At 39.5% G+C, this 12,345-nt stretch overlaps 1 protein-coding gene across 4 annotated transcripts in view; it reads right to left on the reverse strand.

The window, feature by feature from the left end:
* LOC147369766 (uncharacterized) overlaps positions 1–12,345 on the reverse strand; it is a 34,397-nt gene that overhangs the window by 16,152 nt on the left and 5,900 nt on the right. For 2 of the 4 annotated variants that reach the window (XM_086413717.1, XM_086413714.1), the window contains exons 1-2: positions 1,791–1,945; positions 1,128–1,182 (exon numbers count right to left, since the gene is read on the reverse strand). In XM_086413717.1, coding sequence (XP_086269843.1) covers positions 1,128–1,170 — 43 coding nt within the window. In that variant the 5' untranslated portion in view covers positions 1,171–1,182; positions 1,791–1,945. The other 2 variants (XM_086413715.1, XM_086413716.1) reach the window with 2 other exon arrangements.

Genomic DNA, 12,345 nt, shown 5'->3' on the forward strand with positions numbered 1-12,345 from the left:
CCACTGAGCCACCTGGGAAGCCCATCATGGAATTTAGGATCGATTAAAAAAACTTCAAGCAGGGACCCCTTCTTGTGAGTTGATGACTGTCCTGCAATGGAGCACTGTCCAGTTGGCCAGGTGAAACCAAAAAATTGGACAATATTCAATCAAATGTTAAACTTTACCTCTTAAAAACAAACAGGCAGGAAAACTGTCTCCTGCAGCAGTGGTTTAAAAAACTGTATTGCCAAATGAAGTCTGAAGGTCCTTAAAAAAATCTGAGATTCAACAACCAGTCATAATTAGAACTGGGCTGTAAATCTGGGAAATGCTATGGGAATAAAACACTCATTGTTATATAAAATAAGTCTAGTTTTTATTACCAAAATTCTGATTATCTTCAATTTTGCTTAATATCATTTTTGAATTATAAAGGCAATTCATGCTGATTATAGAAATTTGTTACAGAATATAATTTAAAAATATACTTTTCCTCATATTCCTACCTCTAGAGATTTTTTTAATTTAGGATTATGTCTATTCCTAAAAATTTCCCCTATCTCATATAATGTTAAAATATGAGATAAATTATTTTGTTTATTAAAAATTAAATGTTTTGATTATTGATTAAAAAAAAAATTCTGGCCACTTGGCACCACATGTGGGATCTTAGTTCCCCAACCAGGGATAGAACTCATGCTTCCTGCAGTGGAAACACAAAGTTTTAACCACTGGAAAACCAGGGAAGTTAAAATACTTTCTTTTTAAAAGAAACAGTTACACATGGTTAAAAAAAATCAAAAAGTACAAAATAGTACAATAAAGGACTCGTCTCCTTCCCACCCATCACCATTGCTTCTTCCCACCCTCATCCAGGGTTACTCTTTCTTACATACACTTGAGTAGTTCATGTATACACAACCATCTACCTACTATTTTTTTTTTTTTAATTTAAACACCAAAGGCAGCATAAGCTGTACTGTACTGCAGCATGCCTTATTCACCTACCCATAGATTTTTTAATTCTTAGAACTTAAGCTTGATCCCATTACCTTCAACAAAGCCCCCCTCCACCATGCCCACACACCCCCTACACACCCCCTACATCCTTGGGGTTCCAAAGCACAATCCACCTATTCACTTACCTAGCAGGAATAGGAGGCCCAGGATGGCTACCCAAGGATGCATGATGCTATTGACCTGAAGGAAAGAGAAAGCAGACTGCTTGGTGTGGCCCTCAATCAGATGGTATCAGAACAAGTCTTAATCTCAGATTGCAACTTCTCCTTTTCACCCTTACAGGGTGAATCACATAAGCCTGCCTGCAGGAAGCAGGCAGTGAAGTGAAGTCGCTCAGTCGTGTCGGACTCTTTGCGACCCCATGGACAATAGCCTACCAGACTCCGCCGTCCATGCGATTTTCCAGGCAAGAATATTGGAGTGGGCTGCCATTTCCTTCTCCAGGAGATTTTCCCAACCCAGGGATCGAACCTGGTCTCCTGCATTGCAGGCAGACTCTTTCCCAGGAAGCAGGAGCACATTTGCAAATGCTTCAGCTGTCTGTCTGCTCCAGGTGACTGAGAGCTCTGCCCCTTCCAACAGACAGGCAAAGCTGTCCTCTGAAACAGTGCCTACTTACCCAGCTCCTTTCCTACACCTAGAGTCCAAACTGACTCTAGGTGCTGACAGAGGACATGAGGGAGCAAACACGAAGGAAATGAGAGGAAGGCTTAGCAGGGAAAGCCAGAGCAAAGGCCAGACTTCCCATGGCAAAAGTACACTTATCCTTAGCCTTGAAGATGAGTCACCTGGCTTTCTGGTGAGAGGAGGGTACTTCTTCCTTTGTGGTCAGAATGGCTAGTCCCCAGCCCTAGTCAAATTATCAAATGTCCACTGAGCTAAGAACTGAGAGTTGTGAGTTTCACTTATGGCTCAGGAGACTGCCTCTCAGATAGCTCTGAGGAACCACGCCCAAGAGGGGTGGAGAGATAAGCTTATATGTGATTTTGGAGAAGTATAATCAAACATCTCAGTAGAAGGTCCCCACTAGGTACAAGAAACAAATACCTCAATTAATGCCTTTAGCATTTTTCTAAGTACAGATGATGAAACTTGCAGTCATAAAATTTTCTCCTGTAAACATCTAACTATCTAAAGGTTGTTTTACTAGTTTCCCCAGAGCACAGAGTACTTCATTTTGGATCACTGCACTGAATTCCTTTCAGGGTATATTGAGTATCAGTGACTACAATGGCTAGTGACTTAATTCTTACAGAACCAGATGGCTAGGGACATTCCTTAGCTGGCAGTGCCCCCTCATGGTTATAAATTCAATCATGATTTAGGAGGCAGTTCATGACCACTTTATCTCATAGTGCAGTTCAGTTCAGTTCAGTCACTCAGTCGTGTCTGACTCTTTGCGACCCCATGAATTGCAGCCCGCCAGGCCTCCCTGTCCATCACCAACTCCTGGAGTTCACTCAAACTCACATACATCGAGTCAGTGATGCCATTCAGCCATCTCATCCTCTGTCGTCCCCTTCTCCTCCTGCCCCCAATCCCTCCCAGTATCAGAGTCTTTTCTAATGAGTCAACTCTTCGTATGAGGTGGCCAAAGTACTGGAGTTTCAGCTTTAGCATCATTCCTTCCAAACAACCCCCCGGGCTGATTTCCTTCAGAATGGACTGGTTGGATCTCCTTGCAGTCCAAGGGACTCTCAAGAGTCTTTTCCAACACCACAGTTCAAAAGCATCAATTCTTTGGTGCTCAGCTTTCTTCACAGTCCAACATTCACATCCATACATGACCACTGGAAAAACCATAATCTTGACTAGACCGACCTTTGTTGGCAAAGTAATGTCTCTGCTTTTGAATATGCTATCTAGCTTGGTCATAACTTATACCTTTTTCTCAGTCAGGCCAGTATTTTGATGATCTTCAGTGTGCTCTTACTGGACTAGGCACTGCTAATAGTAGCCAAAAGTCTTTGGACCACATGTCTTTCAAATCTGTTTTGGTCCAAGCAAAATACCCTGTGTTGCTTCTTCCCATATTTAGAGCTACACTATTACAGTCTTGAGTTCATAAATAAATATATACATGTATAGCTCTTAAATAAATATATATGTTCAAGTTGCCTAGTCATCATTTTTATCAGAGGTTTAGTCACACATTTAGTAATGCAAGAAATCACAATCTTGCAAAATAGGCCAAACAAAAGTAACATAGCTGCTGTTGCTACTGCTGCTGCTAAGTCGCTTCAGTGGCGTCCAATTCTTTGTGACCCTATAGACGTCAGTCCACCAGGCTCTCCTGCTCCTGGGATTCTCCAGGCAAGAACACTGGAGTGGGTTGCCATTTCCTTCTCCAAACATGAAAGTGAAAAAGTGAAAGTGAAGTCACTCAGTCTTGTCCGACTCTTAGTGACCCCATGGACTGCAGCCCACCAGGCTCCTCCATCCATGGGATTTTTCCAGGCAAGAGTACTGGATTGGGGTGCCATTGCCTTCTCCGAGTAACATGGCTAGTAGCATTAATAGGGTCATAAGTAAATATTTAAGCCAAGAGTTTCAATTAAATGTGATCCAGTACATTACCAGCTCATCTGACTCAATCTGTCCTGTACAATCACTATCTTAAAGGTAATGAAATACTTGTATTGTTCACAAGGCATCCGGCCTAATTCTTTAGTGTTATTAAGCTGATAATCCTTAATTTAAGTTCCCAATGTAAGGGAACTTTTAAACTTAAATGATTTAAATAATCTGGTGGGAGTCATAAATCCACCCTGTAGCTGAAGGACGATCCCTCCTAATAATCAGGAAGTTATATTTGCTGACTGAAATTTTGTTTGTTATTATTGAGCTTGAGTAACTTTAAAAGAATGTTCATATTATAGAGAAAGCACTATTGACTGGCCAAGTGAGGGAGTCTAATCTAATAATATCAACATCTGCTCAAACAGAATTATAGCTTTCTTCTGGAATAAATTTCCTAAGAGTCATCCAATTAGACCAGTGGAGAGGAGAAATCCACCATGGTAACCCAGAAGTACTAGATGTAGGTAACTGATCATAAGCCTAACAATTAGATTAATTTTTAAACTCTGTGTAAGACTTACACCATGATAAAAAAAAAATATGGACTTATGAAAAAGTCCAAGAAATTATCAAAAATAATTATAATATATAATTACATCCATACTTTTATAATTATATAATATGATATTATTATCTAATGTAACTATTATGCTGAAAGTACTGTAACTAATCATACAGATCAGATTGGGATTCGGATGTGGTCTTCTCTTTGTCTTGATGGGAGTGTAGTTTCTCCTCTGTTTGAACTTTGTTTTAAGGTGAGTTTAAGTGATTGCCACCATGAAATTAAAAGATGCTTACTCCTTGGAAGGAAAATTATGACCAGCCTATACAGCATATACAAAAGCAAAGACATTACTTAGCCAACAAGGTCCATCTAGTCAAGGCTATGGCTTTTCCAGTAGTCGTGTATGAATGTGAGAGTTGGACTGTGAATAAGGCTGAGCACTGAAGAATTTATGCTTTTGAACTGTTGTGTTGGAGAAGATTCTTGAGAGTCCCTTGGACTGCAAAGAGATCCAACCAATCCATTCTAAAGGAGATCAGTCCTGGGTGTTCTTTGGAAAGAATGATGCTAAAGCTGAAACTCCAGTACTTTGGCCACCTCATGCGAAGAGTTGACTCATTGGAAAAGACTCTGATGCTGAGAGGAATAGAGGGCAAGAGGAGAAGGGGACGCCAGAGGATGAGATGGCTGGATGGCATCACTGACTCGATGGACGTGAGTTTGAGTGAACTCTGGGAGTTGGTGATGGACAGTGAGGCCTGGCGTGCTGCAATTTATGGGGTCGCAAAGAGTCAGACATGACTGAGCAACTGAACTGAATTGAACTGAAGGGCTCCATTGCAAGAACTCTTTCTAAGTGGAAAATACAAAACCAAAAGTCAATTTCTTTCGTTTGTTTTGTGCATGAGCTAATCAAGCAAGTCTGACAAGTGTCCTTTCATGTAGGTTGGAGACAGTCCTTAAATGATGCCTTTCCAAATGCATAATCTTCTGGTTATAGGCCATGAGGCATCTGATATTCATCCAAAGATAGATTACAGTGATAGGCTTCAGAGACAAACTTAGAGTGTCCTTTTAATAATTCAATTAAACTTTACAATAATGTAACCTAACAACAGGGGTCTATCTCAGAAGTGAGTCTTGGGCAGTAAATACAGACCTAAATGAACAATACTAGAATTTAATATCTGTATATGTAATTTTTCTCTCTAAAATTATGTGACTTCTATCAAATATAATCAAATAAAGAGTAATTTGTTTACAAAAATAAGTCTGCTTTCAGTAAACTTGGCCTGATTACTTATATAAGTGTAACTGAACATACAATCCTTTTAAAAATTGGTTTAGGTGGAACTTTTTATAAAGAATCTCAGATTGAATTTTTAAAAGGCTTCTTTCTCAAGGTGAGAAAAGTCATCCGAAGGGCATGCCATCAGATCCCACGTGTGATACCTAAAGATCTGAATTAATTTCTCTCTTCTCAGAGTTCCAAAGTGTCTTCAGATTCCTGCAACTGTCAGCAGGTGGACTTTCTTATTTACTTGATAAGTCTGCTAACAGCCTCAGATCAGATCAGATCAGATCAGTCTCTCAGTCGTGTCCAACTCTTTGCGACTCCATGAATCGCAGCACTCCAGGCCTCCCTGTCCATCACCAACTCCCAGAGTTCACTCAGACTCACGTCCACTGAGTCAGTGATGCCATCCAGCCATCTCATCCTCTGTCGTCCCCTTCTCCTCTTGCACCCAATCCCTCCCAACATCAGAGTCTTTTCCAATGAGTCAACTCTTCCCATGAGGGGGCCAAAGTACTGGAGTTTCAGCTTTAGCATCATTCCTTCCAAAGAAATCCCAGGGCTGATCTCCTTCAGAATGGACTGGTTAGATCTCCTTGCAGTCCAAGGGACTCTCAAGAGTCTTCTCCAACACCACAGTTCAAAAGCGTCAATTCTTCAGCGCTCAGCCTTCTTCACAGTCCAACTCTCACATCCGTACGTGACTACAGGAAAAACCATAGCCTTGACTAGATGAACCTTTGTAGACAAAGTAATGTCTCTGCTTTTGAATATGCAGAGACATATTCAAAAGGTTGGTCATAACTTTCCTTCCAAGGAGTAAGTGTTTACAATTTTGGAGGGATCAGGTAGAAAGAAAAGAGACATGTTTCAGTTTTGCTTACAAAGTATCACAACCAAATTGCTGTAAGTTATAATTAGTTTAAGGGGAAAGGTTTCCTTATATCTGGAAAACAGATTAAAAAGCAGTAATATTTCAGACCAGAAAAACCATAAAATCTATAACCATGTTCATCAGTTCACTCAGTCCTACATAACTAATTCTTGATCTTTTGTTAACAGTTTTATAAAGCTTTTTAAAGCCTGCTGCTGCTGCTGCTGCTGCTAAGTCGCTTCAGTTGTGTCCGACTCTGCGACCCCATAGACGGCAGCCCACCAGGCTCCCCTGTCCCTGGGATTCTCCAGGCAAGAACACTGGAGTGGGTTGCCATTTCCTTCTCCAGTGCATAAGAGTGAAAAGTGAAAGTGAAGCCGCTCACTCGTGTCCGACTCCAGTCCCACTTGTCAAAAATTCTTTCTGTGAATTTCTTGAAAATGAAGCATTTTTGCAAAGGCATCAGGATCAAACAATAACTGTCTATGAACAACAAAGATTTTTAAAGACATGGTTAAAGATCCGATTGAGATGCAATTGACAAAGAAACTACTGCTATGACAGAACATTTTAATAATCAGAATAAAGTCTGATAACATTTTACTATGACATATCAGAGTCTTAGGAATTCCAATAATTTCTAAAGTATCTAAAACATTGCCCCTAATAATATAGTGTAAGGATGTTTATCACCATCCCTTGAAATGCTTCCCATGCAGTTTAACATAGGATATAAGCCTAGTTAGTTTAAAATTTTTATCTTTGATAAAGAGAGAAAACAATTCCCTTAGGTGTTTCAGGACCTTTTGGAAAATCTCAAAGTAAGCTAAAGGTCAAATGAACTTCAAGAAGAATTTGATCTCTGGCAAGTTTGCCAAAAATATCAAAAGGCTTTAAAAAAAACACTTGGTCAGGTGGCATTACAGGTCACTATGAAACGATACTTATACTTAACCAAGAAACAATAAAATATTTCAAAGGCAAATACAGAAAGTTATAAAAATTACTTAAAATACAAGGAAAATTCACAATCTGTTACAAAAGTCAGATCAATATTCTTAAGAAAACTCTCCCCTCTTAATAGAGAGAAACCAAAGTCAGGTTTTGTACTATTTTATCTTTAATATTGAAATTCATTTGCCCAATTAAATTAATTCTAACCTTAGTTCTGCCCAAACATAGAATCCTTTCTAAAGTTTCTTTTTTCCTCTCAAAACTGCAGTTTTCTATACTTACAACAATCTGTCTCTTCTTTCCTATTTAGAAATAACTAGCATCAGAACAAAATTATTTTCTTTTTCCTTAATAAAATGCATTTTTATTTCTTATATCTTCTTCTTGTGAAGTTGCTCAGTCGTGTCCGACTCTTTGCAACCCCATGGACTGTAGCCTACCAGGCTCCTCCGTCCATGGAATTTTCCAGGCAAGAGTGCTGGAGTGCATTGCCATTTCCTTCTCCAGGGAATCTTCCCCACCCAGGGATTGAACCCAGGTCTCCTGTATTACAGGCAGATGCTTTACTATCTGAGCCACCAGGGAAGCCCCTCTTCTTCCTACGTGCATACAAAGATGTTTTTCATATTAACTTTATAGGCTAATTACTTAGAATTATCAATTTTTAAAAAGTATTTATTTGACAGCATTGTGTCTTCATTGGGGCATGCAGGATTTTTAGTTGCAGCATGCAAACTTTTAGTTGGGGCACATGGGGTCTAGTTCCCTGACCAGGGATCAAACCCAGGCCCCCACATTGAAACCACAGAGTCTTAATCACTGAACCACCAGAGAAGTCCTGAATTATCAAATTTCAAAAAACTTAATTTCTTGTGAAAACTGAGAAGCAAGCAATTACATACTGTGCTTTACATTAGCATCCCATAGATTGGCAAACTTGAAATGCTATTTATAAAAACTCAACATGAAAAAACTAAGATCGTTGAAAATTGGGAAAGGAGTACATCAAGGCTGTATATTGTCACCCTGCTTATTTAACTTACATGCAGAGTACATCATGTGAAATACTGGTCTGGATGAAGCACAAGCTGGAATCGAGATTGTGGGGAAAAATATCAATAACCTCAGAAATGCATACGACACTACCCTTATGGCAAAAAGTGAAGAGAAACTAATGAGTCTCTTGATGAAGGTGAAAGAGGAGAGTGAAAAAGCTGGCTTAAAACTCAGTGTTCAAAAAATGAAGATCATGGCATCCAGTCCAACCACTTCATGGCAAATAGTTGGGGAAACAATGGAAACAGTGACAGACTTTATTTCCTTAGGCTCCAAAATCACTGCAGATGGTGACTGCAGCCATGAAATTATAAGACACTTGGTCCTTGGAGGAAAAGCTATAACCCACCTAGACAGCATATTAAAAAACAGAGATATTACTTTGCCAACAAAGGTCCATCTAGTCAAAGCTATGGATGGTTTTCCCAGTAGTCATGTATGAATGTGAGAGTTGGACTGTGAAGAAGGCTGAGCACCGAAGAATTGATGCTTTTGAACTGTAGTGTTGGACAAGACACTTGAGAGTCCCTTGAACTTCAAGGAGATCCAACCAGTCCATCCTAAAGGAATGAATATTCAGTCCTGAATATTCAATCAAAGGACTCTTGCTGAAGCTGAAGCTCCAATACCTTGACCACCTGATGTAAAGAACTGACTCAATAGAAAAGACTGATGATGGGAAAGATTGAGGACTGGAGGAAAAGGGGACAACAGAGGATGAGATGTTTGGATGGCATCATAGACTAAATGGACATGCATTTGAGCAAGCTTTGGGAATTGGTGATGGGCAGGGAAGCCTGATATGTGCAGTCTGTGGGGTTACAAAGAGTCAGACACAACTGAGAGACTGAACCAAAGATCGTGGCATCCAGTCCCGTCACTTTATGGCAAATAGAAGGGGGCAAAGTGGAAGCAGTGGTAGATTTTCTTGAGTATCAAAATCATTGTGGACGGTGACTGCAGCCATGAAATTAAAAGACACTTGCTCTTTGGAAGAAAAGCTATGACCTAACTAGACAGTGTATTAAAAAGCAGAGACATCCCTTTGTTGCCAAAGGTCCATATAGTCAAAGCTGTGGTTTTCCCAGTAGTCCTATGAGAGTTGGACCATAAAGAAGGATGAACACTGAAGAACTGATGCTTTCAAATTGCGGTGCTGGAGAAGACTCTGGAGAGGCCCCTGGACTGCAGGAAGATCAAACCAGTCAAACCTAAAGGAAATCGACCCTGAATATTCATTGAAGGACTGATGCCGAAGCTGAATCTCCAATACTTTGGCCACCTGGTGCAAAGAGCTGACTCATTGCAAAGATCCTGATGCTTGGAAAGATTAAAGACAAAAGAAGAAGAAGGGAGCAGAGGATGAGATGGTTAGATAGCATCACCAAGTCAATGGACATGAATTTTAGCAAACTCTGGGAGATAGTGAAGGACAGGGAAGCATGGTGTCCTGAAGTCATGGGGTCGCAAAGAGTTGGACTAGACTTAGTGATTAAACAACATAATTTCTAAAATGCGTGTGCTTTCATAGAGAAAATGTCACAATGTGGCACCAAATGTATTTATTAACAGTCCTGAATCTTTAGGTTCTCTGCAAAATGATATCTACATTCAGTAATTAATGTTTCAGCTACCTTGTTTTGTTTGGAAGGGAGCTTGATGTTTAATAAACTTTCATCATTCAACTTAATGTAGGAAAATCCTAAAGTTTCAAGTAACCAATTATTTAGAGAGACTAGTTATAAGTAGACATTGCTAAAACATAATTATATCTAAAGAGTTTACCTAAAACCTCTTATCTCTTTTACATTTAACAGCTTCATATTTTATAAAAAAATTTCATCATACCAAGTAATCTTTCTTGCTGACAAGATCTTATTGTAGTAAATCTAGGTATAATAAAAGTATTACATTTAATGTTGATGGCCCTAAAAACATGTCTATATTAATTAAACCAACAAATTTTTACTTTTACTTCAAATATTAATTTAATACTGAATATTCCTTAGTTCACATGAACCTAAAATTCATTTGGGTTAATTTCTTTTATATTTTTGAGAATCTATGTAAGTATTTAATTTTCTGTAAGTCAAGTAAATAGAGTTCATTTACAAGTTAATTTTGGTAATGTTCTCCAGAGGTAGACATATCATATCTATAAGGCTCACACAGACATATAGACAGATACAACCAGAGATTTCATAGCTTCATTTTTAAAACTTAGTCATGAATCTGGTATTACAATACCCTAGTATTTTAAATAACAGTTGGAATAAGTTGTTTACTTGCTTGAATTTAAAACAGGTTTCTCCTTTTTTTTTCTTAGTCTCTAGACCGTCTAGTTCCTGAGAGCACTGGTAAAGTCTTCACGTCTCAAGGCACCAGGAGAGAAATGCAAACTTCTCCTAGGAGGAACGAGTCCAACTTCCCACCTAATCACCCAATCGAGATTTCTCCAGCCTCTTTCAACCAACATCCCAGTGTCTTCCAACTTCAGGGACGTGGGGGAGAGGGGAGCAGTTATCAATTATACACTGCCAAATAAAACTCAGAATCATCAGTCAATAATCAGGAGACGTGAGAACCAAGAAAGGTCTACTCAAATTCATCTGGACTCATCGAGAATGAAGACAGACACAAGAGACCCTGCTGGTCTTTGAAGTACCAAGGGCTCTTGATCCTCATAAAGTTCAAGCAAGGAAAGTCTGGTCTGTGTCTCTTCATGGTGCCCAAAATGGTCAACTGAAATAATAATGCACAATGTACCTGTGAGTTTCTGTTTTATTTGGAGACTGACTGAGTACAAGGAGATGGCCTCTCAGAGAACTCTGAGGAACTGCTCCAAAGAGGTGGGGTGGAGCGAGGGGATGTCGGCATGTCTGTGATATTGAAACTGTGCAGTCAGGGCACACAGTAGAAGGTTACTAGTCACAAGGAACAGACATCTCAGTTAACTGACTTTAGTGCTTTTCTAAGGATGGGAAGATGAAAGAAATTTGGATTCATAAAATTTTCTCTCAAAAATATCATCTGAAGGCCTATTCTGCCAGTTTTCCCAGAGCACAGAATGCCTCATTCCTAATCTCTGCCCTGAACTCCTTTCAGGGTGTGTTGAAAGTCAGCTACTGCCATGGCTACAGATTCAATCTTGGTAGAGCCAAGTGGGGAGCAACATTCTTTAGAAGGCACAAGAATTCAGCAAAAATGCAAATAATTATGCCTACCCATTCATTCTACAGGATGTCTCAGGCCACATCTTATTGAGTGATATCAGGAGAATGTTTCAGGAAGCAGAGTCTGGACTAGACAGGTTCAGATCACAGCTCTGTTACTTGATTTCCTCATTTGGAGAATAGCACTGAAAATACTTGCTCTATCTCTATTTTATAAAAGTTCATAAGAACTTTTATTATGAGAAACAAGGCTGTGGGAGCCCTGTCTGGGGGTGCTTCAGTCTGAAGAAGGCCTTGGATTGAGGAGGCCCAAGTCTTAGAGCTTCCTTGACCTACTTGAACCAAGCTCCCTCCTGTTGCTGGGCCTTCACACATGCTGTGCCCTGAACTACTTGCTAAAAATCAACTCTTCCATAAAACCAAGAGGTGATTATATGTCTTTAATAGTCCTCCTAGGGGTTGCAAAAAGTTGGACACAACTGAGCAACTGAGCACAGCACAGCTTTATGATGCTATGCATGTGAATTTAAGTAGACAACAAGAGGTGTTCTACCAAGGAATAGCATATTTCTGGATACCTGCTTTCCTCTTTTCCACTGCCTCTATACTCTTGGAGGGGACACTATTGACCCCATTTCAATCAGCACCAAAGGTTAGGGGGGGAAATCTGAAATGCCTCATACAAAAGTAGGCCATGCCTTATTTATTTGAGAGACACGGCCAAAACCCAGTATATCAGTGATAAAAATGTTCTAATTTAATTCAATTCTAACACTGTTATTAATAATATATTGACAGTAACAGGGCATGATTTAATGCATCAAGGATGAAAAATATCCAGAATTGTGCAATCAGGTAGAGACAGAGGTAAGTAAGCAACCAATAAAATTGGGCAGAATGATAA

This window comes from Bos grunniens, chromosome 7, assembly GCF_055505025.1.
Source record: "Bos grunniens cultivar Pamir isolate PY7600 chromosome 7, Bosgru_T2T1.0, whole genome shotgun sequence".
NCBI classification, from domain to species: Eukaryota; Metazoa; Chordata; class Mammalia; order Artiodactyla; family Bovidae; genus Bos; species Bos grunniens.